At 40.8% G+C, this 27,068-nt stretch overlaps 1 protein-coding gene across 6 annotated transcripts in view; it reads right to left on the bottom strand.

Moving 5' to 3' along the window:
• The window catches only part of LOC149203912 (uncharacterized), a 387,797-nt gene that overhangs the window by 202,896 nt on the left and 157,833 nt on the right, over positions 1–27,068 (bottom strand). For 5 of the 6 annotated variants that reach the window (XR_016253983.1, XM_089403610.1, XM_089403611.1 and 2 more), the window contains 3 exons: positions 5,674–5,791; positions 5,431–5,490; positions 5,178–5,288 (listed from right to left, as the gene is read on the bottom strand). Coding sequence is in view for 4 of the 6 variants with exons in the window: in XM_089403610.1 (XP_089259736.1) it covers positions 5,178–5,288; positions 5,431–5,490; positions 5,674–5,791 (289 nt within the window). In the remaining 2 variants the exon portion in view is untranslated. Of the gene's footprint in view, positions 1–5,177; positions 5,289–5,430; positions 5,491–5,673; positions 5,792–27,068 lie in introns of those variants that run through there. The other variant, XR_016253984.1, reaches the window with a different exon arrangement.

Genomic DNA, 27,068 nt, shown 5'->3' with positions numbered 1-27,068 from the left:
TTACACGGGCTTCCTAAGAACATAGTGAGCAACTGGGACAATAGGTTCTTGGGGGGATTCTGGTAGGAGCTCTTAAGGTTGGTTGGTACTGAGCTCACCCTAGCACAACGACTCATGCAGATCCCCAGAGAAAGAAGAGAGCACAAAGAACATGGATCATGATTCTTCTATGTTAGCTTCTAGACTGGAAGAAGTCGCTTGCTTAGCAAATTTTGCCTCCTCTAAGGGTTTGGTATATAGATAGTGGAGCTTCCTAGCAAATATTAGGAATACGAAAATGTTTTTCGAATTATCAGGATGAAAGGATGAACTTCCAAATCACCATGGGAAATAAGTCAAAATGTACCCCCGTAGGAAGAGGTATTGTAGTCTTTCAAACAGAAGCAGGGGATCGGCTTTGAGCAACCAATGTGTTGCATGTGCCAAGATTGGGAATGAACTTACTCTCTGTATCTCAGCTTCAAAACAAGGGCTATGATGTTTTCTTCATTAAGGAGAAAGTATATGTCAAACACCCAAGTTGGAAAAAGAAGGCCCAGATTGGAGTCAGAAGTAACAGGTTGTATAAATTACAACTAGAATCTCCAATGGCACTGATAGGCAGCAGTGGGGAAAAATATTTGAATGAACTATGGCACAGGAGGATGGGATACTTACACCATGGGGCTCTAAGAATTCTCGGGACAATAGTAACAGGAGTTCCATAGTTGAGTACCAAACGAAATGATGTATGCAGAGAGTAAGCACTAGGCAAGTACACCAAAGCGGCATTTTCCAAAAGTAACAATAGGGCTAAGAGTGTTCTAGGATTGATACACTCAGATATCTGTGGACCCATGTCCACAAAAGCTCTTAGTGGTGTCGAATACTTCATCACCTTCATTGATGATCATTCCAGAAAGACTTGGATCTACATTCTAAAAACCAAGGATGAGGTTTTTGGTCGACTCAAAGAGTTCAAGGTTCTAGTTGAGAATCTGACAAGAAAGAAGATAAAGATATTGTGCTCAGACAATGGTGGAGAATACATCGACAAGGACTTCACTGATTTTTGCGCAAGGGAAGGCATCAGAATTAAGTGGACAGCTCCCTATAATCTGGAGCAGAATGGAGTAGCAGAAAGGAAGAACAGGACTATTGTTGAAGCAGCCAAGGCGATGTTGTATGATTAGGATATGCCCAAATTTCTATGGGCAGAAGCATGCAACACAGTTGTTTATGTCCAGAACAGGACTCCTCACAGGGCATTAGGTAAGATTACTCTAGAGAGTGTCTTCACCGGTAAGAAGCCTGAGGTGAGTCATTTCAGGATATTTGGGAGTTTGGCATACTGCCATATACCCGAAGAAAAGAGGAAGAAATTGGATCAGACTACAGAGAAAGGATATCTTGTGGGATATAGCGAGAATGCTAAGGCATATAGAGTCTATCTTCCGGGGAATAGGAAGATCGTAATTCAACGAGATGTAAAGTTCATGGAGGACAGAGCTTTCAAGAAATCCCGAGAAATGCCTACCAAAGAGCAGTCAAAGGATGATCCATTCGTCCAACCACTTCGACCAGTAAAAACCAGCACGAGTATTTCTCCTCAAAGCAAAACTCCAGAGGTATCATACAGGTGGAGCCTTAGGAAGAGGAGGAGCACATAGATATACCCACTACTAGTGGAAGAACGAGTCGAGAACTTCGACAGATACTACAAGATGCAGAGGACTTTGCCAGTGCACCCAGGAACGAGAAAAGGGAGCGTATACAACCAGACAGATACCAAGTCGTGGTGGCTCAGGTTGGAGAACCCTCTAGTTTTCAAGAGGTCATTCAACATCAAGTATGGGTAGATACTATGATGGAAGAATACAGTGCCATAATGGTCAATGATGTCTGGGAAGTGGTACCTAGGCCTTAGGACAGGTCAGTTGTAGGTTCGAGATGGATCTACAAAGTCAAATATGTTGCAGATGGCAGTGTGGACAAATACAAAGCCAGGTTTGTGGTAAGTGGTATGCTCAGAAGGAAGGGATAGACTACGAAGAAACCTTCGCCCCAGTAGCCAGGTATACTTCTATTAGATCTGTGATATCCCTTGCAACACAGATGGGGTGGGAGATTCACCAAATGGATGTCAAGACAACGTTCTTGAACGGGATGATAGAAGAAGTATACATTGAACAACCAGAGGGTTTCGAGATACATGAGAAGAAATCTCATGTATACAGGATGAAGAAAGCCTTATATGGGCTTAAACAGGCACCTAGAGCATGGTAGGGTCGAATTGATGGTGGTTACTTGCAGAAGATGGGATTCGTCAAGAGTGATGCAAATCCTAACCTCTACTATCTGGTTGTAGAGAATGAGCCTCTAATCCTGGTGTTATATGTGGATGATCTTTTTCTGACACGCTCATCCAAGCTCATCAGAGATTGCAAGGAAAACCTAGCTACAGAATTCGACATGGAGGATTTGGGACGAATGCATTATTTCCTAGGGCTGGAAGTTTGGTAGCAAAAGGGTGGGATTTTTCTTGGACAAGGGAGATACGCTATAGAGATTTTGAAAAGGTTTAGAATGCAAGACTGTAGACCTATGGCTACTCCAATGATTACCAACTGGAAGAAGATTGATGCATCCGAAGGTAAAGAAGTCGATCCCACCTTGTACAGGCATCTCATAGGGTCCCTGGTGTATCTAGTCAATACCAGGCCAGCCATTTGTTACATTGTCAGCACCCTCAGTCAGTTCATGGTGGAACCAAAGAGGGCGCACTAGGCAGCAGCCAAGCATGTTCTCAGTTATATACGAGGAACAGTCGAGCATGGACTAATGTACACCCAAGGCAATGACATCAGGGTGAGTGGTTTCATTGATGCAGATTGGGCTGGAAGTTCAGTAGATCGGAAAAGTACCACTGGGTACTGTTTCAACATTGGATCGAGAATGACCTCCTAGTGTAGCAAGAAATGGAAAATTGTAGCTCTGAGCTCATCTGATTCTGAATATATGGCAGCTACCACAGCTTCGTGTGAAGCCATATGGCTTAGGAAATTTCTTGTGAATCTATTCAGGAAAAGGATGGAAGCGACCAATATTTTGTGTGATAATCAGAATTGCATCAGGCTCTCTAAGAAACCAGTTTTTCATGATCAGTTGAAGCACATTGACATTAGGTGTCACTTTATCAGACACTGTGTCCAACGATGGGTCGTACAGTTGAGGTACACCCCGACAGGAGAACAGATGGCAAACATTCTCACTAAGGCTCTAGGAAGAACAAAGTTTGTTTATTTCAGGAAGAAGATGGGGATATTTAAGAATCTGTTTCAGTAGCAGAAGCGGATAGTAATATAGTATAGGGAGTTGCAGTGCAGCAGTTAGCAGTGGCAGTGCTATGGGCAGCATGATGCACCATATTCAGAGGGAGTTGTAATATAGATGTAACAGTGATAGTTGCAGTGCCATGGGCAGCAGTACAGGGTGCAAGAGCGTAGTAGATGAAGGGCACCAAGCTGAGCATCAACAGCGTAGAGAACCGATGACGTTGGTCAGTGTGATGCTTCTATTGGGAGGCATTGCTAGAACACATTCCTCGCTAAGATGGAGTGTTGATTTTGGGTAGCATCGGATGGGATCTAGCTCCAAACTTTTGTGGAGGGGCTGAAATTCATGAGATCTCCAAGACCTAGAATCGTTTGAAGAAATTCCACCCGGATGATGAGTTATTAAAATAATTAATATTTTTAATGGGGTTCCTAAGTCTAAACTTAGGAAAATAAAATATTAATGGGTATTAATAAAGATATGGGTGAGAAGCTTCTAATAGACGAGGATCAAGTCTGTTTTAATCTTAGCTGTTGATTAGGGACTTAATCTCGGTCGTTGATTCATCAACAAGAAAAGTATAAGAGAAGACTTGAGAGTCATTTGGAGACACACCGGGAAAATACTCAGTAACCCGAGGGAAATCGATTCTCAAGGAGAAGAAATTCGATTTCAAAGGGAGAGTAGCAGGGTGAAGGAAGAGGAGGGTATCAGCATCAGTCAGAGACTGAGGAAGAGGTGACGCAGAGCATCTGAGAGACAATGCAGAGGGAAGATCAGTGAGACAGCGCAGCTGGAGACGCAGTCCTCACGTAGGCTGATGCAGAAGTGACGCAGAAATGACACAGAGGAGAGTAGAGGGTCTCCAGGATGTCAGAACTTCTCCAGGTGGAGAAAAATTGTCTCAGGTGTTTCTCTCAGAACTTAGAAGTATCTCAATATTTTGTAGCATCTTTCTTTGTAAAGATATTGTTGCTGAAGATTAATAAATAAACCCTCATCTGATGCACCGGTTTTCCCGCATTGAATTTTTTCGGGGACAATTGTCCAAAAATAGTTGTGTTGATGTGATTGATTCTTGTGCTTGTATATCACTGTTATTTTCTCTATGCTATTATGTGATAACTGCAGTAGAATTTATTTTAATGTTTATTGAAGGGAAATAAGAAGGATTGCAATGCTATTAATTAGTAATTTTTAAAGCATTTTGTAAATAACTTATTGTGGAAAATAAGTAGGAGAAATAAATCAGTTAATGCAGTAGAATTTTGTGTTAGAAATTTTCACAGCTACATCTTTTTATTCGTGTAGTCTAACGAGGCGGAGGACTTGCCTGAAAAGTGATGGAAATTCCAGTCATATTTAGAGAAAATCCAGCAAGGATTTTTGTAAATCCAAGTTATAGTTGTTAAACTTCAAAATTTTAGGTGTCTAAGATGTTTTCGATGGTGCTGAATCCATTTCCAACATCAAAAACACGATTCAAACACTGCCTCTACAAGATTTTTTGAAATTTTTTTGCTCGGATTCCGGCCACTTTTGGCCGTCCGGGCAATTCCTCTGCCTCGTTAGACGACTCCATTTTTATTAAAGTGACTTTATAAGATTTTATTTTTTAATTAATCAAAAAAGTCACTTAATTATCTCCTCCTCAGAAAGGGACATTACACTAAAATAAATTCATCAAACCCTTCGAATTGAACTCAACGCTTCGTAATCAACATTAAACCAATTTTAAAAACATTCAATTTCAAGCTATGCCATTAAGCAAATTATCTACTAATGCCGAAAGAACGAAGAGTATTAGCAAAACTTAATGTACAACAGCTAGAATTTTCTTTTAAGGAAACTAAGGCTCTTACCCGGAAAACAATTCCCAATTTCTCTAGTTTCTGTATTGTATCAACCACATCAAAATGACATTTCTCACTGAACTCTGCCTCTAGGAGTTCCTCACAGCAGCAGTTAAGGTCCTATTGACAGGACAAAACAACAATGTAACCTTGTTTGCAATATCAATTTTCTTTCCGAATACAATAATGGTAACAAGGATAGGCAGCAATTATTTAAAAACGTTATCAAACAAGGCCTTATAAACTCAAGGTGAACTCCTACCTCGATTGAACTCTTTCCTTGTATCATCAAAATGAACAAAGATATGATCCCTTCTTTCACCTGTGCATACCACAATAAGTGGCAAAAAATACTAACAGTTAAATATGAAGAAATTTAGTACAACCTTTCCAAATTACTATAGAAAATCAATTTCTCTTTAAAACTAAAATTGTCTATCTATGTCAATAGTGTACATTATCTTAGTATTTTACAACCATAATAACATGTTTTAATTTTACCTACTTCTTGGTCAATAACATCATGACAGAGATGGAGAAGAGTTCCGTTGCCACTGTCAATCTGCTTATCATACATTAACTTTGTCATAAGATTTTGGTAGTTCTCCTTGCTTTGGTAGAACCTGTAGAATGCCACATCAGATACTCAATTTATGAGATATCTGAATCATCTGATGTGTTCCTTCTAACATTCATTAGTTCATTTGTGCTAAATATGGTGGCTACGTTTAAATTTTGATGTCCCATCTCATTAGGAATATCTGTGTAAGATAACATTTACGATCATCAAGGAATTAAGTCGATTTGCACAATTTTGAGGTGTGAGTTCAGGAATATGAATTATGCAATACTTATTAATAAAAAAAAAAGCATAAAGGTATACCCTAAAGGAGAGAAAGGATTGACAAAATATACAAACAAATCCCTTCTCCTCACTAGATGAATTTCTATAATAAAGAACCACATCATGAGAGCAGATCTGTTCCGAAGAGCTCTTTTTGTTTGTGAGTGCAGAATGCGACTTACATAACTAGAGGAAACCCTTCCAGTAATAACACTCAATATTATGTCATTAATACTTATGTCATATTAAATGTTAGACGTGTTACCAATGAAATGTTCAGTGATGTGGTTAGGTGGTTAAACTACGTTAACCACCCAAGAGTAAATTATAACTGTAAAGTGATACACGATGAGAAAGGAGAAATGTATAGTTGCAACACTGCTAATAAAATATTTCTTTCATTTTCTCTTTTTCAACACTATGCATAAATAAATCAAGCACTGCTAAGCAATTATGAGGTCTTCATAGCCTATAAGCATGTCGTAAGTAGGAGCTACTTAAAGAAAAACCATATGTGATATCAAGTTGAGAACCAAAGAAAAGGAATACTGCTTAGATGATCTTATCCAACTTTGAGAAGATTGCAGAATCCAATTGGTTTCTCATGCTCCTCTTCTTTTCATGCTCTTCTACCTAAGATATGATTCTTAGCGTATACATCCGTAGCTTAAAAATCTAGGATAGAATCAAACAACAATTAAACTCAATAGTATGGGTGAGGCTAAAGCAACGCCACAATGATTTGCCGGGTAGTTTGCATTAATAATAATAATAAGATATGCTTCTTAGGATATATGTTCCTAGCTGGGAAATGTGAGGACAGCAGGAAAAGAACAATTGAACCTGATAGCATAAGGTAGATAAGGCTAAAGAAATACCACAATGGCGTTTGCATTAATAGTAAGGATGGAATAAACAGAGACGTAACACATTGTGGATACTTAGTTAATAAGGTTTTACGAATGTTAGCGGCCAGCAGAAAAGGAAAACTAAATGTATCTAAAAGTAATATAATGAGGAGCAAGTATTGATGTAGCCTAGAGTGAACTTGATGCTCCTATAATTTTGGAGAATAGGTACTATGTGTTAGTTTTTGGTAGCAGTGGACAGATGTTCTAATCTCTATGGTGTCTAAGAGGTTAAGGAACATGAGATCTCCAAAACCAATAAAAGCTTTCACGAGAAAAGCCTTAAAATCGCCTCAATTAGATTAATTAGCCAATAATCAAATATTTCCTAAGTCTAACTTAAGAAAGTTGGTTAATTAAATCAGATTAATTGAGGAAAATCGATTTTTCTCCAGAGACTTCCGGAAAGTGATTTGATGGAGTCAAAATGATCTTAGCCAATGATCGAGATGTGATCATGGTCGTTGGTTGTCCAACAGAAGATTATAAGAGCAGGTCGATGGGGTTTGGAGAAAATACAATTGACACACAAGACACAAGAAATTCAAGCAGTTCAACTTACCTAGTTGCAGTGATTCAGCAAGGACACAATTGAAGCAGAGGGAGACACCAGCAGAGAAGTTTTTAGCAGTGAAAATTTCTAGAGAAATTCTCAAGAGCTTTTCCAGCATTCCATTGTCAGGAAGGGAGGTTGAGATTTCCAGCAGAGGAGGTTGATTCAGCTAGTGCAAGTAGCCAGTTTCCTAGTGCATCTAGCAAGATCAATAATTCCACTTCTAGTTACCGGAAGAACTACCGAAAGAGGTGCGAGTAGTTCCAAGAGTCAAAGGGAGGCAAAACGACTTGCAGGGAAGGGTTCCCAGAGGCTGTTTGAATTACCTGAAGTTGCAATGCACATTTCTAGCAGGTTGTGCAAGTGCCAAAGGCAGTGTGAGTTGGCTAGGAGGAGGCCCAGTTGATTTGTTGGACAGAAAAAGGATTTCTCAGTGATTTTGCCAGTGAGAAAAAAATGTTGGAGCTTTGTCAGAGAATAGGCAAGTAGTTGTATTCTCTATTTTTTGTTGAAGATTAATAATAATAAAACCCTCATCTACTGCACTAGTTTTCCCTTCGGAGTTTTTCCAGGGACATTTGTCCAAAAGTATTGGTGTCAGATTTATTGTGTGTGCGTATTGTTGTAACTATTTCTTACCTATGCAATTTTCTTCTAAAATTGTATAATTTAAAGAAAAAGTAACAAAAGAAAAAATCTTTAGTTTATTTCACTTTGTAATAAAAAAGTTGGCATATCTTTCTAAATGTCGCTTTAGTTTGATTTTCGGAGCAAATAAAGGCTTTATTTATTTGTTTATTTAAAATGTCGTCAACGCATATTGTTCGCACATGTTCCAATGTCGTTGATTCACCAATGCCGTTGATTCACCCCACCGCAATCAATAATCAACGATCAATTGTCAAACCCCCCCCCGGCGGGACTCCCGACGTTTAACGAGGGGGGTCCGCAATCATGTTTCAAGAAAACTGCCAAAGGCAACGTGGCGAGCGCTTATCCATTGCGCACCCCCCCTATTAAAACCATTTACCTCTATAATGCCCCCCTCCACAAACCACTTTCCCACCTAACCTTTGCCTCCACTATCACTCCTGTTATTTTATCCTTTCTGCTAGCCAACCACCAAATTAGCCATGACTATTTCCACCACAATTTTCAAACCAATCACTATCAAAATACTCAATAAATTCCTGCTAATGTTCCAATATTCGCTTGGAAGCGCCAAGCATTTAATTCAATAACAGATATTCAAACATTCTCTAAATCCATATTAACTTTGATTTTCCCCCATTATTTTCTTCATACAAGCAGTGTTTGCAGAGGCACCCAGTAACAGAAAGCTTTGGAATTTCGCAGTCGACCATATCAAACGGCCAAAAAACTACCAGGTATTCATAATTTCCTGTTGTCCTCCTAATTCAAAACAAGTAGTCAGAAAGGAAAGAGTAAGTTAGCGGTAGAAAAACCTATGCTTCCCCCAATTCCGAATCTAGATGACTTCCTATTAGTAGATGCTAATTTTAAAATTGTAGAGACCAAATGTGAATTTGACTTGTATGAATTGCACAATTGGGCCTTCCAAAAGTTTGAAGATGCTAGCGACGAGTTCAGTTTTTGGGAATCCATGTTACCCCAGTTTGTTTTCCCTCAAACCCATGAATTTCCTGAATTTGTCTCCTGGTGTGAAAATTGTTATTTACCCAGTCAAAGAGCAATAGTAACTAGAAATGGTGAAACCCTGTGTTGTATAACCCCGAAGTCCATTTGCCAACCTTTGCAAATTAGTCCCCCAAGCTCTCTTCATACTTTTTCAGTTGATTCATTAATGGAAATTTATCATAAACTTACCTTTCAGCAGAGAGCCAACATTTTCGAGTCATTTATGCTAGAAGGTTTTGAATTGCCTCGTCATAATCCACCATATTCCTTAGCAACATTTCCATAAAATGTCCAGACAAATAATTTCTATGGTATGTTGTCTTTTAGGCTATCAAAGTGATGAATGGGTTGATGAGGTCATCCTAGGGTTCCTATCAGTCTTTTCATCTGGGAAAAAGCCCTATGTTCTTTTCAATCATGGCCAATTCATTTCAAATATTATTTATGAACAATTCTTGAAGTTCAATGCAAAGAGGGCCTTTAAACATCAATCCTGTGCCACAATTTGTCGTTCAATGGACTTCACTAGTAAAAAAGAATTTAGAAGATTATTCTTTTAGTGACTTTGTAGATCAATTTCTATATTTGTCATTATGTATTCTTAGTAGTGATGCAATTCCAAGAATATCGTAAGAGATTAAAACAATTTAACATTTGAGTGAGCAGTCGAAGGTGTGAAACTGGTACTTATACCAGAAATTTACAGAGATTAGGGTTTATGGTTGTGAATTGCCACCCTATAAGCTATCCATTTTTGTTCCTATGAGAATCTTTTCTTTGGAATTCATAAGACAACACAAGAATGTAGATGAAATTTATTTTGTATCTAGGAAGCAGAAGGTACAATTCAAACTAAAAGCTCAAATTGGTCCTTTCATAGTAAATCAAAGATCAGTTGATAAGGAAGTAGAGAGTTTATTGTCTCAAATGAAGTTTAAATTAAGTTTTAGTTGGACTTATGACCCTTTGGGAGTAATTTCATCTATTAGACTTGAGCAGAATTCTGCCCCTTATACATGTCTCCAAACCAGAAATTGAACAATATGCTAATCAAGATGTTTGGGAAGAGAATACTTTGTAGGAAGTTGAAGAGCAGGTTTCTAGTCAAACAACCTTGGAAACTCCTAGACCTAAAGAGAAAGAATTAAAAAGACCAAGTGACAGCATTTCTCCTACTAATTCAAGTTCTAAAGAAGCATAACTCAGAGTTTTCAAAAGGAGAAAGACAAAGGATACAAAAGAGGAATTATTTGAAGCCAGGAACATAAAGGTGTCTACTACAATAATGGTATCAAGTGAGCTTGTTTTCACTTTACAACAAATTGAAGAAACAATCCATCATGCATCTGCTTCTCCTTCCTCTAGTGGACCCAAAATTTTTGCTAGATTTATAGAAATGAAACAAAAAAATGAATTACTTAAAACTACCACCTATTCTCAGTTCTAGAAATAGACTTCTTCCACCCATAACAGATTATTGTCTGCACTAGATCCTGACAGAGGACAATTTCAATTGGCATTTCTTGAACCAAAGGTCCCAGTTCCGAAATCTACAGAGGATTACAAGACCTCATTGTTCTCTTTTGATACAAAACAAATCCATCCTATAGATCAAATAGATCTACATAAACAAGCTGGTGAAATGATATATTCTTCCCTAACAAGTTCTGTTATGGTTACTTCAAAACTACAATCTTCTTTAAATAATATTCATACTTAGCTAAAGTTGGAAAGGATGTCATCATTGGCAAAAGATACAAGGATAAAGGCTTTAGAAGATATTGTTATCAAATTAGGATTGGATCCTAATAATGTTGATGCAGCTCAAGAAATCATCAAGAATAGAAATGCAGACATTCAAGCATTACGCAGACAATTAAAATTGCCAACAACAAAGCATCCTCAAGCTTAGGAGGTAGGGGAATTAGAAAAAGAAAAGGAAAATATGTTACGTATGATTGTTGAGCAAAACCTTCAGATACAAAAAAATGGAGTTAAAAACGGAATAACTTCTAAAGGAGAAAGAACAACAAGCCAGTGTAGGGACTTCAACAGTGGAAACAGGATTAGCCAGCCAAGATTCAACAGAACAGTTGTCTAAAGCAATGGGAGATCTGTCATTGAGAAATATGGAAATTGAGAAATTAAAAGCATCATTGGAAAGGGCAGAAGAAAATAAGATTAAGGCGGACAATGCAACTAAGGGTTTTATTATTATGCAACAGTGAGAAATCCTGAGTACAACTGGATGTCATAATTTGGCAATCGTACAGAGAAAAATACTGGCAGAAATCGAGTGAGGAATTTCCTCACCCCACAGGCAATCTCCAACACAACTTGCCTTCAGAAACTCGACCCTTTGTGTCAGCCTCTGCGCAACTCTCCGCAACCTGCTTGACATCAAGCCTCTAACTGGTCTCTGATGAAGTTGTTATGCCCTCTGCTAGCTAGAAAGATGCTTCTCCAGCACTCTAGGACTCCTTCCCTACCTCTGGAACTGAAGACATATTTCCCTCACAGCAAATTGAACTTGCCTCTAGAGGTTGTTGCATTACCCAGGGTCAACTTCTTTGTGGCTCTTCTGCCTCTCCACAAATGCACTCGCTGGATATGGAATACTTCCCCCAACCTCACTGTCTTTGCCCCTCACGCACTGCTTCGATCTCTAGCTCTCTCTAGCAACTGCCTGCTGCTACTCTAGAAATCGATCTGCCAAGAAATCGAACTGCTCAAGTATCTCAAGTGTTCTCTCCATCACCACATCGACCTCCTCTTAAAATCTTCTGTTGGAGCACCAACAACCAACATTAAAATTAATCAATGGCTAGGATCATTTCTAGATCTATTTGTGTGAGTTTCTAGATGATTCTCGCCTTGACCTAATTAATATTGATTAATTAACCATATTCCCTAAGTTTAGACTTAGGAAATATTTAAAAACTGGTTAAGTAATTTCTAGGTGGAATTTCTACAAACAATTTCTGGGGTTTGGAGATCTCATGTATTCTAGCCTCTCCAACAAATTTTGTGGCTAGAACACATTCGATGCTACAAAAACTAACACTCCCTCTTAGCGAGGAATGTGTTCTAGTGTTTCACACCTTGCCACAACACCCTGTCTCTGCATCATCTCCTATCACGATGCTGCTGCCCACTAACTACTGCGCAACTTTGATGCTACATTTGTGTTGCTGCTGACACTGCCACACTGCTACCAACACTGCAACTCCCTCTCATTTGTTGCTACTGCAATTGCAGCATCTGAAACTGAAAAGCATCTAAAATACTGAATCAATTGTGATCAGTGTAATGCATCTGTCTCCCAAGTCTCTAACTGCTACTAGCATGTGCACTGTTATTGAAGGATTTGCGTTGCTGCTGACTTTGCTTTGTGCCAACTGCACTGCTACCAACTCTGCACTGTGCTCCCCAGCATCTGACTGCTACTAGTCTGCAACTGTCACTTTGCTACTAACTGCATCAACTGCCACTGATCCATCTTGCTATTGAATACTATGGGCCCCCGTAGCCAGGTAATGATCCATGAGGTGTACTCCTCAAGGATCTTGCCCAACTGTAGCGCTCTAGGGCTACAACACCAAGTCACCCCACCTCACTCCTGAAGGTATATCAACGAACATAGCGAAGTCTTCCTCCAGCCTGGAGGAAAGCCTATCAATCTCAATTAAAGCTGCCTGTTGGTCCTGCTTCTCCTTATCCTTCTTCCTGAGAGAACACTGGGTACTGTAGTGACCGAGCTCACCACCACTGAAGTTTTTGACCTTTGACAGGTCCTTCTTCTTCTTCTTTTCCTCCGCTTGTCCCTTACTGGGACCCTTAGATGTGAGGGCCACATTCTCCTCCTCCTTCACCATCTTCAATCCACTACTACTACTACCACTGATGGAGCTCTTTAACAGAGCTTGTCTCAACTCCTTCTGCTACAAATCGGCCCACATACTGTCTTGCCTTGCCAAGGTATCTCTACCCAAGATACTTTGGAAGAATGCCTTCCACTCCTCTAAGACATTGTTGAGTGCCAATTGCACTGGCTTTGTGGGTTGAGGCGCTGCCCCAACAACTGCAAGCTGATCTTGGACCTCCTGAATCCTGGTGAGGAAGGGATCTATGCCTTCCCCCTTCTGCATCCTAATGCATCTCAGCTTCTCCTCTAGGTACATCTTCCGCTACTTAGAAGCACCCTGGTATAGTGTGGAGAGAGCCTCCCAAGACTCTTTGGTCGTTCCCTTGGCCACTATATGTGAGAAAATATGGCCTCGGACTCCATCCAGGATCAACCGCTTCACTCGCACCATCTCCTTCCTATATTCTTTGAGTTGGTCTGCATCTCTGCCAGCACAGCATCAATATGTTGGTTTGAGGTAGTATCGGATTTGCTCTAAGCCTCAAATTTTGCAAGGAGGCTTGGGCACAAATATTCCAAAGAACCCAGAAAGCGTTTTGGGAAATTCCACCCAGAAGTGATTTTATTAAAATAATTAATATTTTTATTGGGGTTCTTAAGTCTAAACTTAGGAAAATTAAAATATTAATGGGTATTAATCTAATCAAGGGTCAAACTTCTAGAAAAATCCTTGGATCAAGTCAAATCGATCTGAGCCTTTGATTATGTTTTAATCTAGATCATTGGTTGCCCAACAGGAAGATATAAGAAGGGACTTGAGGGTCATTTGCAAAGTACACAGAAAGATTGAGAAAATCGATTTTCTAAGGTGAGAAGTTCTCAGGAAGAAAATCGAATGAGGAGATCTTGCAGCAGAGGGGCAGTGAGAATCCGGGAGAAGGAATTTCCGAAGAGTACAAGGTAGAGAGAGGACAAAAGACGTCCAGAGGAAGGCTGACGGTGGCCTACGTAGAGGCAGCACAGTCAGTGAGGGGAAGTCGAGTTTCTGCAGAGCGAATTCGAAGTTCAATTGTTGGAAGCCAGGGTGTGAGTCTGGGAGGTAGGAAAGTCGATTTCTCAGCCAGCAAAGGATCCAGAGCAAAGAGACAACGTAATACCCAGGAGAGGTGATGCAGAAGCTGCCCAGGGTGAGGTAGTTCTATGTAAAAGCCACATAGAGAGTGATGCAGAGCCTCCAAAGCAGAAGGATTAGTCACTGATTCTCCAGTGACAGGGTGAGATCATTTCACCAATCTTTTGTCCAGTATTTTCTCTGTAAAGAATTGTTAGTTGAGCATCCTAGATTTGTACTCAGAATTTTCTCTTGCATAATAATAAACCCTCAAAGTTGTTGCACCGATTTTCCCGCATTGGTTTTTCCGGGGACTATTTGTCCAAAAATAACTATCCTATGTGTTGCATTATTCTTTCTCACTCAGTATTTTGTTTCCACAAATATATTAATTAAGTGAAGGTTGCAGATGTATTTACTTCAAAATTTACCGTAGAAGACAGTAAATAACTTGTATGATTTAATCAAGTAGGAGAAGTAACATCAGTTTGCTACAGTAGGGATTCCACTGTAGGATTTTTCACACAATTTAGGCATTCAAGCCATATTCATCTATAGGGAAGGAGGTTTATGCCTTCCAGATGACGTAGTTGGAAGCTCCATCCAACCTATCCTAATCATGAAGCCCGGCAGTGGCCATCTCAACGAACTGTCGAAAACTTCTTCTTTCCTTCTGCTTGGTTACTACTCGCACTCCCTTCTAGAGTGAGAAGATCTGCTCACAACTACTGTCGGTCTCCAAAGAAAAAACAAACTTCTTGAGACTAGAGGTTCCCTGAGGAAAATATTCCCTTTGTGTGTGCTCTTCTCTCTTCCACCCCGACGCTAGATCTGTTCTAGCGAACTGCTGCAAAAACCCCAGCTTCCAGCTAGAGATTTGCCCAACGAAAGCGCTAAGCTACTCCCTCTGCTTCTGGAATCACTCGATCTGGAAGGATCGAATTTGTTTGCCCCTCTCTCAGAAAAAATCGAACTTCCTCAGGTAATTCGGCAAAAGACTATGCTACCCTTGCTGAGCAAGGAAATTCCTTTCCTTCGTTTTTGAGCTCTCCAGCTAATAAACTGCGCTCTGATACCATGTGAAAAATCCAAACTGGAACCCTATTGCAGCAACTGATATTATTTCTCCTAATTGTTAATTAATTAACAATTTATTTGCTATGGCAAATATCGAAATAAATACACTGCAACCTTCATATATAAAATTCTGCAGAAAAATAAACGCTGGAAACTGAGAAATGCTAACACACACATAAAATTAACACAACATTTTTGGACAAAAGTCCCCGGAAAAACCCAACTTGGGAAAACCGTTGCAACAACTGAGGGTTTTATTATTATGCAGCAATGAGAAATTATGAGTACAACTAAATGTTGTAATCTGGCAATCCTACAGAGAAAAATACAGGCAAAAATCTAGTGAGGATTTTCCTCACCCCACAAGCAATCTCTTGCACAACTTGCCTTCAGAAACTCGGCCCTCTAACCCTCTGCGTCGCCTCTACGCTGCTCTTCGCAGCCTGCTTGACGTCAAGCCCCTGGCTGGTCTCTGATGAAGTTGTTTTGCCCTCTGTTGGCTGGAAAGATGCTTCTCCGGCACTATAGGACTCCTTCCTGGCCTCTGGAAGTAAAGACGTCTTTCCCTCACAGCAAATCGAACTTGCCTCTAAAAGCTACTGCGCTTCCCTGCATCAGCTTCTCAGTGGCTCTTCTACCTCTCTGCGAATGCACTCGTTGGAACTGGAATACTTCCTCCGGCATCACTATCTCTACCTCTCATACACTACTTTGATCTCTAGCTCTCTCCGGCAACTAACTGTTGCTACTCTGGAAATCAATCTGCCAAGAAATTGAACTCCTCAAGTTTCTCAAGTGTTCTCTTCATCATCACATCGACCTCCTCTTATAATCCTATGTTGGAGCACCAACTGCCAAGATCAAAACTTAATCAATGGCTAGGATCATTTCTAGATCGATCTGTGTGAATTTCTAGATGATTCTCACCTTGACTTAAATAACACTAATTAATTAACCATATTCCCCAAGTTTAGACTTAGGAAATATTTAAAAACTGGTTAATAATCTAATTAAGTCATTTCTAGGTGAAATTTCCAGAAACGATTTCTAGGTTTTTGAGATCTCATGTATTCTAGCCTCCACCAAATTGTGTGGCTAGAACACATCCGATGGTACAAAAACTAACACCAAAGAGATGTGGGATGCTCTCTCCATGCTATATCAGGGCACTTCCGAGCAGCAGAAGATGTTCTTAGAAGAAAAGTTGAGATGCATCAGGATGCAAAAAGGGGAAGGCATAGATCCCTTCCTCACCGGGATTTAGGAGGTTCGAAATTAGCTTGCAGCTATTGGAGCAGCACCTCAACCAACAAAGCTAGTGAGATTGGCACTGAATAGTGTCTCTGAGGAGTGGCAAATTTTTGTCCAAAGTATATTGGGAAGAGACAAGCTGCCAGATTGGGACAGGATGTGGGTCAATTTGCAACAGGAGGAGTTGAGGCGAGATCTGCTATAGAGCATTATCAGTGGCAGCTATAGCAGCAAACCGAAGGTGGTGAAGGAGGAGGAGAATGTGGCCCTCGCATCAAAGAGTCCCAGTGAGGGGTAAGGGGTGTAGAGAAAGAAAAAGAAGGCCTGTCAAAGGTCAAGTGTTTCAGGGGTGGTGAGCTTGGTCACTACAACACACAGTGTCCTCTCAGGAAAAAGGACAAGTTGGAGAAGCAGGACCAGCAAGCAACGTCATCTGATATTGACAAGTTGACCTCCAGATTGGAGGAAGACTTTGCAATGTTCGCAAATATACCTCCAGGAGTGAGGTGGGGAGATCTGGTACTGTAGTCCCAGAGAACTACAGAGATTGGGCAGAGTCCTTGAAGAGTCCACCTCATAGATCAGTGCCTTCCTACAGGGGCCCACAGTATACAGTAGCAGGATGCATCAGTGGTAGCTGATGCAGTCAATTCCAAAGTGACAGTTGCAGTTAGATGCTGAGAAGCGCAATGCATTGTTAGCAGCAGTGCAGAGTCAGCAGCAGCACAGATTCTTCAGAAAAAGTGCAGAGGCTAGCAGCAGTCAGGACTCTGGAAACAGATGCATCATACTGAACACAGTTGATTCAGTATCTTGGATGTTTTTCACTTGCAGATGTTGCAGTGTTGGCAGCAGTATGGCAATGTCAATAGCAGCACAAATGCAGCATCAAAGTGGTGCAGTAGTTGGTGGGCAGCAGCAGCCAGACATCAATGGCATAACAGAGATGATACAGAGACAGAGTGTTGTGGCAGTGTGTGCAGCACTAGAACACATTCATCGCTAAGAGGGAGTGTTATTTTTTGTAGCATCGAATGTTTTATAGCCACGAAATTTGGTGGAGAGGCTAGATTACATGAAATCTCCAAGACCCAGAAATCGTTCTGTAAATTCCACCTAGAAGTGACTTAATCAGATTATTAACCAATTTTTTAATGTTTCTTAAGTCTAAACTTAGGAAACTCATTATTTAATCAGTGTTAATTAAGCCAAGGTAAGAATCATCTAGAAACTCACACGGATCAATTCCAAGATGATCCTAGCCATCGAATTGAGTTTTAATCTTGGTTGTTGGAGCTCCAATAGTGGATTATACGAGAAAGTCGATGGGCACTTCAAGAACACACTTGAGAACACCAGAAATTCCATTTCCTTGGCAGATCGATTTCCCGAGTAGCAGCAGTTAGTTGTCGGAGAGCCAGAGATCGAAGCAATGAGTGACGGGCATGGACGGTGAGTCTGGAGGATATTTTCTAGTTCTGGAGAGGCAGCAACAAGTGACATAAGTGATCCATGTAGAAGCAGTGCAGAGACTGTGCAGAATTTGAGGAGGAGGTCGATTAAGTTTCCAAAGGTCGGGAAAGTCTTCCAGAGGGTCGGAGAGTCATTTCCAGCAGCATAGACAGACTAGACGGCTTGCTTAGAGGCAATCTCAAGCCACATGTGTGAGAGACAACGCAAAGGCAGCGCAGAACATCTCACACTGAGGTTTGGACAACCAGTTTTCTGTAGAAGCCAGTGTCAGGATTGCCTGTGGAGTGAGAATTTTCTCTCTAATTATTTATGTCAGATACTTGCTAATTGGATTGTGAGTTGAGCATCCATAGATTGTACTCAGATTTTCAATGATGCATAATAAAATAAAACCCTCATCCGCTACAACGGTTTTCCCGCATTTGGTTTTTCTAGGGACTTTGTTTTTGGTGTTATTTTTATGTGTGTGTGCTAGCATTTCTCAGATTCTAGCACTATTTTTAATCTCCGCAGTTTTTATTTGTGAAGGTTGCAGTGTGTTTATTTCAATGTTGTCGTAGCAGTAAACTGAATAATTAATTTATTAGTTAGAAGAAATAATACCCGTTGCTACAATAGGATTCTAGTTTTTGGAATTTTCACAAATGATTCCCTTGATCGCCACCCCATTCCATCACTTTATCATTTGCCACCTACCACTTGAGGGATGTACCATGGACATGTCACCCAATTTAAGTGATGAAACCACCTAATAGGATCCTTGGTTAACCCCCTTATTGAGCCTGGAGACACTTGTACATGCCAAAGCCCACTATGGAAGAGCATGCCACCATGAAGTGCCCATTGATTCCATGACTTGTAAGCTCTTTTACTTGATTATTCTAATGATTTATTGTATTGGAGGGCAAGGGGAGGCATTGGATCTTATGTAAGATTGCAAATGGGTCTCCATTTGGGGCTTAATCTCCCTATACGGGGTCCTAGCCCTCCAGAGGGTCACATTGGCACTTGTAGGGTGAGCGTTGAGAGCCATGGGCCTCCACCATAGCAAAGATTACTTGATGGATCCCCAGCACCGATCATTGATTGCTCATGTTCCACCTTGTTGTATGAGGATGAAAAACCTAGTTCATTATGCCCAGTTGGCTTCACACTTGCACCATACACTTGGTAGATGTTCCAAGGTCTAGAGGATGTCTCCCGCTACAAAGGGAGGGATTATGTTGTCATCCTAGCCCTTACAGATGGTCTAGATGTATTTTCGATCCACTTGGAGACCCATGAATATTTCCTTGTGCCCCCACCCCCACTTGGGAGCACCACAGGTTCTTGCTTGGAAAACAAGGGGTCGACCCCTTGTCCACTATGTTGGGAGTCCATTTTCACATCATGGCACCCCTTGGACTTCATTAGGCCACTTCAAAGGCCCAATGACTCATTATGTTGATCATTTTACCCCCCTGAGAGGCTTGTCTTCATGTTATTGAGATATTTAATGGGCTTGTCACCAAAAGTATTGTTATTATGCACATTAATTTATTTGAGGGGCATTATTAGTCCAAGTTAGGCCATTTTAATTCATTAGAGATTGTATAAATAGATAAGAGGTGATTCACTCGCTCATCATCACTTGGATTGGGTTATTAGCTCTTCTGAGATTTTCGCTATCCCTTTTGGAGGACGAGTTTGGATGATATGGATGAATTTTTGATGTGGCTTGAAAGTCACTTTTATTTTCTTTGTCTCAACATTGGACGAAGTTGACTTTCTAGGCCACCTTGATCAAGAAACCAAGTTCTTACTCATCATTATCCTTGACTCCATATCCCCAAGTGACCTAAGCACTGATCCCTCAAAAAGGGTGATCATTTCAACACTCTTTAAACCATTTTACCCTTTTTCCCCAAGTCTAGCCCCATTAGGTCACCTAGGGCATCAATTTCCCGGGAATTGACCCAAGGAAAAAATTCGATCTCCTATAGGCTACTGTGTTGGTGGGTCCCCTCCCTCTCCTCCAAATTTGAGGCAATTCTAACGATGGAATCTCCGAGAATCTCAAGCCCTAGCTCTAGGATCGAATTGTGCCTAGGCATCCCCAAGGCTAGACCTCAATAGGATCAATTCAACCTTTTGAAGAAAGTATTCTTGTTTGGTCCTTTCCCCTCACCTTGTCCAGGATAGGAACATCATTGGTTGCTACATTCCATCCCCGAACTTGGGCTAGGTCCACTTGGCCCCGTGTGGTCCCACTTCTCAATAAAGACTCTTTTTCAAGGGCCATTTGCGAATCCACGTTTCCCAAGGATTATAGGGATTGAGAAACTTGTTCATAAGCCTATCCTTTCTCCCGCAACCCCCCAATCCTCACCCCTTATCCCTAGTGGACCAAGTGCCTCGGTTAAAGAGCAAGCGAGCTCCATTCTTCACTCCATCCTTGGGAAATGGTTTTCAAGGTCACTTCTCACCTATCCATTGACATATACTTTACAAGTGAATCCCTACACTACTAGGACTCCTACCATCGGTGAAAGTCTGTAAAGAGCAGGGTGACATAGCTGTGGTGACAATGGGTTAATCCTCCATAGTTGCCCTCTTAGGAACCCCTTTAGGTCCCCTGCTGGTTCGAATGGTAACATTTCTGGCACTGTTGCCATGGAGGAAGCAGGTCTGCCTCCCTAGTGAATCATCGAGGAATTGATTCATTAACGACATTCTCATTATTCCTCTGGCGACTCCACTCATTGTCAAAACCCCTAGTCTACTTGAAGGAGACAATATTCCTCCTTTAACTAGGGTTGTTGCAAGAAGGAATTGCGAACCATCACCTGTTGGCACCGCTCTCCTTCCTTAATTTGAAAGAGTTAGTGACTCAACTCCGAAAATGACAGACACTGATGGCACTAGCAGCAACAAGATGACCAAAACTCAGACATTTGGTTAGTGTATTTTCTCCTTTGAAGCTCGGTAATGATCCAAAGCCATTACCTGGAAAATATGACTGATGGATACCCAGGTACAAGGGAGATGCCACCATGAGTGCCCGTGACTTTGTTGAAGAATTTTATTGGAAATTGTCCCTTGGGTTGATCTTCAATGAAGATAGAATCATGATGTTGTTTGCCTTATCACTTGAGGGACAAGCTAGAGAGTGGTACCTTAGTCTTCCTCTTGGCTACATTAGTGATTCTGATGAGTTTGAAGACCTATTCATGAAAAGGTGGTCTTGCAATGCTCATGAACCTTCAATATCAAGAAGTTTTATTAGATATCCAAGGGAAGGGAAGACCTTTGAGAATTCATTGAAAAGCTTGATAGGATTGTACGGGATATCCCTGATCATCTAAAGCCTTCACCCCTGTGAGCATCACCCGATGCAATGAGTGCTAAGTGAACTATTCAAAAATCATGAGAAATTAGTCAGTTACGACTACCTCTCATGGAAATGGTCATACGTGAATGATCTTACTTAACGCAGTTGAATCCCAAAATGATATCTAATATAATGCACTGCGTAAAACCCCCATACTTAAATTCAAAAAGAGTTAAGGGATCTCTACTTGAATGGTTCATGAGGCACAATACTTGCTAAGGTTTTGCAAATGGGGTAGCAAGCTAAGTGGGCTTGATTGTGGGGAAAAACTCCACAGTTAAGCGCGCTTGAGCCAGAGGAGTTCTGGGATGGGTGACCTCCTGGGAAGTCCTGGTTACCGGGTGCAAGCCCCGGAAGTGATGATTGATGCTATGTGATTCGTTCTCCACATTTCACTAGTTTCAATCCCACTTCTTCACCCCTGTGAGCATCACCCGATGCAATGAGTGCTAAGTGAACTATTCAAAAATCATGAGAAAATAGTCAGTTACGACTACCTCTCATGGAAATGGTCATACGTGAATGATCTTACTTAACGCAGTTGAATCCCAAAATGATATCTAATATAATGCACTGCGTAAAACCCCCATACTTAAATTCAAAAAGAGTTAAGGGATCTCTACTTGAATGGTTCATGAGGCACAATACTTGCTAAGGTTTTGCAAATGGGGTAGCAAGCTAAGTGGGCTTGATTGTGGGGAAAAACTCCACAGTTAAGCGCGCTTGAGCCAGAGGAGTTCTGGGATGGGTGACCTCCTGGGAAGTCCTGGTTACCGGGTGCAAGCCCCGGAAGTGATGATTGATGCTATGTGATTCGTTCTCCACATTTCACTAGTTTCAATCCCACTTCTTCACCCCTGTGAGCATCACCCGATGCAATGAGTGCTAAGTGAACTATTCAAAAATCATGAGAAATTAGTCAGTTACGACTACCTCTCATGGAAATGGTCATACGTGAATGATCTTACTTAACGCAGTTGAATCCCAAAATGATATCTAAATTTGTCAAAGTTGTCGAGGGCCACCTAACCTATGCCTTAGGAGACAAGAAACCTTCCACATTGGCTGAACCTAAACAAATGGCAATTCAGGTTGAGGAAAACCTTCGTATCTCAAAATGAATGTCGATGAGCTCGCTAAAGCCAAAACTGAGACTAAGAAGGAGAAGCCGAAAGATCAACATGAAGAAACCCTTTGGGCTATCCTCAAGAAAATGGACAAACTTAGTGAGGAAGTTCATTCACGAGATCGAATCGTTATGAACAAGATCACCACTTTGGAGAAAGCCCAAAAGTAAATTTTTTATCCAAAAGGGGAGCCTTTTCCAAGAAAGCAAGGTGAGGAAGATAAGCCTAGCTCATCTCAAGTCCCAAATACCTTAGCCCCAACCAATATAGTGGACCAAGATTCATCCTCTGAAGATGAGGCTAGTGAGAGTGATGAGAGTGATGATGATGAAACAAATGAGCAAACTAACCTTGTAGAATCCGATGTATTCAACATTCTACTTGGAGGTTCATACACTCATCCTCCCATCAATGAGGTCATAACCAAAGATGAGAAAGAGAAGCCTATTCTAAACACTGATGAGCGTAGTGGAAGATTCAAAGGGGTTCAATATTCCCGAAGAGACAATAATAAAGACCCCGCAAACTCCAAAGAGCCTAACAAAGAGGACACCCAAGCAAAATCCTCCCAAAAATGTCCCCTCTAAAGAGCCTCCCAAAGAGAAAGCCCTTTCGAGGAATCTTTCGAAAAAGGATTCCCAAACCAAAGTTGAACCAAAAAAGGGCCCTCAAAAGGGAGAAAACACCAAAAAGAAAGAAAAGGGAAAACATGTTGGGCTTAACATTGACATGGATGTTGCTATTGGAAAGATGACTGTATCTGTCCCTCTAAAGGAGATTGCTAAACTTCGTGAGAAAGGATAGCAAATGAAGAATTCCTTGGGTTTTGAAGACGAAAAATTACCCGAAGACTTTCAAAACATTCACATTCCCTATCATAACACCGGACACGAACCCTTCATGCTCACTTTGGTTGTCAAGACCTTTACCTCCATAATTGTATGCTCGACTCAAGGGCTTCCACAAACATTATGCCTTTAACTATTATGAAGCAATTGGGCCTTAGCATCACCTGACCATACAAGAAGGTGTGTGGATTTAACTCCAAACTTGTGGAAGTGGAGGGTCTCATTAAAGATCTTATGGTTTCTTTGGCTACGAACCCCGATATATCTCTCCCCATGGACATCGTTGTATCAATATTCCCGATGTATGGGGGATGTTGCTATCTAGAAAATGGGGAGCCATTGTTGGGGGCCATGTTCAAATGGATCTATCATATGCTACCATCCCTCAATCTGATGGGACCCCTTTCATCCTTCATAGAGAACCTACCTACCTATCTCATGTGATAGAACCCGGTCCCTATTATGAAGCACATAACACCAAGAAGCCCTCTCCCATTTCTCCTTCACAAGAGGTCTGTATCCGTCAAAGACCAAATCACAAGCCAGGTAAGAAGTGGAAACCAAAGAAAGATTACAAAGTAGGGGACTTGGTCTTGGTGGACAGAGAGTTAGTTCCCATCAAAATTCATGGGAAAGCTGGGGATGACTATTACTACATTGCCAAACTTGACGATGAACTTTGGCCTCAACCGGTCAAAATAAGTCGCATCACTCCTTTCCTTGATACTTGACATTGTACTATATGCATGTTAGGATAGGATGCATTGCATAATGATTTTTGCATTAGAACTAACTGCATATGATGTTTCTCATGATAGATTAGATTGCATATATGAATATGAAAAATAAAAAATAAAAAATTGGTTTATGAGCTAACATTAAGCATGGGTGATCATCAAACACCATGAAAAACATGTTGCCCCGTGGCTTTGATCTTTGACATATGCAGATAACAAGTCTACAGTGACCAAGAGATTTTTGGAGTTCTCGTGACCTCCCGTTCGAGTAGCCTCGTCCACTTCTTTGAGAGATCACATCCTAGTTGGAGCCAAATGTTACCCACCACTTTGTGGGTGATATCCCCAGGAAAAAAATTCTCCATGATAACCCTCAGCCGACAACCAGCAGCCCCTTGATGCCTCTTACTAACTCATTGTGCCATTTCTCTGCCACCTGAGCTAGCCATGTGGTCACTCACCCACCTTTATTGATCGTATGTTTGAAGGTGGGCCTCCCGAATCTAAAGTTATGTCTTGTCATTTGGTAATTGAGTATTGGATTTACTTATCATGGATACTTCTGGGTATGGATTAGTGGGGGGATTTGGCGAAAAGAGTGGGTTTAGTTTGTGCTCCTGTCCCCTTGATCTCTTTTGGTTGTTACCCTTGGATCTTAATCCCATGGGATCTCCCTTATTGACCATTCGGTTCTAGGGTGGTACTACTTGGGAAACCCCGACTCTAGGTGCATGGTTCTGCTCCTTCACCGCACATATTACTCCCTTTCCACTCATTATACCCCCATTCATCTTTTCTCCCACCTGGGTCCACATTTCCATTATGAGTCCACATAGGGCTAGCCTCCCTATCCCGTTGCCCCCACCCTTGGTCAGGCCTCGAATGATGCCCCAGAGGTTGAAGCAATTAAAAGAAAAAGTGAAAATCATAAATGGCCACATTTAACAGGGAAGGGTACCACAAAATGCAAAAGATGGTCGGGACAAAAAATAATTAGCATACGGGTAAAAGCCATTACATGAGCTTTACCCCAATCATTAGACATCACCCTGGTTCCATAGGCCCTAGATGAGCCTCCTTTATCATTTAAAAACCCATGATTGTCCCAACCAGTGTTGCACGAAGTGGGGACGAAACGAGGACTTTTTTGGAAGTGGGGATGCGGAAGTGTCATTTTCCAAAAATCTAGGAAGCAAAGCGTCTCAAAAGCGTCTACCATATATATATATATATATATATATTGCATTTATATTCAAAACAAACATCCCAAATACCAAATTAGTTGTAGAAGACATGAAAACATGCATAGTTTTACATAAATCAAGATAGATATGGCATCCATGACTTCATTGTACATCAATGATTAATTATTCGAGCATAAACCATCTACATTTTAGCAATTACAAACTTACATCAATTTTTAAGCATATTATAAAACATAAAACATTTAAGCATATTATAAAACATAAAACATAGAGCATATTATGATTTATCTAGCAAGTAAGCAACTGTGAACATTTGTCATGTCCAAAATTCAAATAATAATGTTTACAAAATAGGTCACTTGGTCACCGCTAAGACAAAAAGGTTCAAATTCACAACAAGCCTACAAGTCTAATGATTAATCTATGACAGAAGTAGTAAACTGTGAATATATCTACGAATCTCTCCTCCTTCCACCATGAAGAGAACGTGGCAGTGGGCCTCCACATGGTGGCAATGAAGAAGATGGTGCCTGTGGAAGTTGTGGCACTGAAACTGATGAGGATGAACCCCCTGTTGTTGGTGTTGAACCATGGAACCTGGGAACCAAGGGACTAGATGGGGGCGACATCTCAACTTGATCATCATCATCCTAGAATCGCCCAAAAAATTCATAACAAAAAAAACCACTAGTTAACAAAAAAAATTAAAAACAGGAATTAGAGAAATGCTTTATAAGCAAAACTCATACCACAATGGACATACCTGGATAAGAGCATCCTCTAATTGCTCTAATCGCAACACTCCATCCTCCAAATTGGGCTCCTCTGGATTCATGTCCCAAACCTTAATGTCTTTACTAGCGTTTGCATCATCACAGTAATGGGACAACAATCACAAGTTGTAATGAACATAAACCAGGCTCTCTGCATCGTCTAAACTCAGCGTACTCCTTTTAACATTGTGGATGAAAGAATAAGAGCTCCAACACCTCTCTGCAAAAGAAGTGTTTACCACCTGTGACAACACCCACAATGCCAAAGTCTGTAGAAGTGGAGTAGCAACTCCATGCATGTTCCACCACTCAAGAGAATAAAAAGTCTCTCGATCTCTAATTGCATGCATGCTCCCAAATGGACCAATGCTAAGCATATAGTTGCTCAACTGTCTCCGTACCATCGCAACCTCCTCCTCATCAGGGACTAATTTACTCAATGCAATCATATATTTTTTTGTAAACCTCTTGATCTTGGTGTGGTTTTCTCCTGCTGACCCCCCCCCCACCCCCAGGTGCTAGTGTTGAAAGCCATGATGGATGATAGTATTTAGCTGTCAAAACATATGCTAATGCATGCAATGGAACATTTAGCATTTCCCAAAGGTTTTTCACCTGTGCACGAATATAATTGTACAAGGTGACATCTCTAGGCTCAACAATGTCTTTAATCTGCCCCAACATGCTATCCATTTTCTCATACACCTCACAATTATTGTTCGATCTGAATCTCCAAACTTGATCATGCAATAAATCAGTTTTTGAATTGCAAAACATATTTAACCTGTGACCAAAAGTACATGTCAAGAATAGTGTCCTTGGCTACATTAGCACCACCTCTATCAGTGTTAATTTCCTTCCATGATTCAATGCACACCATATTAGTTAAAGCTTGTCTCTCCTTCACTAGTCGCCTAAAGGTGAGGTAATAATTGGAAAATCTTGTTTTGCAAGTTTAAGCAACTACAACTTGGAGTAAGTGTCATAGAAGTAGTTTACCCTTGTATGCCCTGTGATGAATTTAATGAGTTGCTTCCCTCTCCTGTAAAGCTCATTAATCCACCCACATTCTTTATGCTTCACAATATCATGCATCAAA

This window comes from Pinus tabuliformis, chromosome 2_1, assembly GCF_031772625.1.
Source record: "Pinus tabuliformis cultivar Carrire ecotype Pingquan chromosome 2_1, CPIR1, whole genome shotgun sequence".
In the NCBI taxonomy this organism is placed as follows: domain Eukaryota; kingdom Viridiplantae; phylum Streptophyta; class Pinopsida; order Pinales; family Pinaceae; genus Pinus; species Pinus tabuliformis.
The sequence above is the reverse complement of the archived record's forward strand: the minus strand, read 5'-3'. Positions and strand labels throughout refer to the sequence as shown.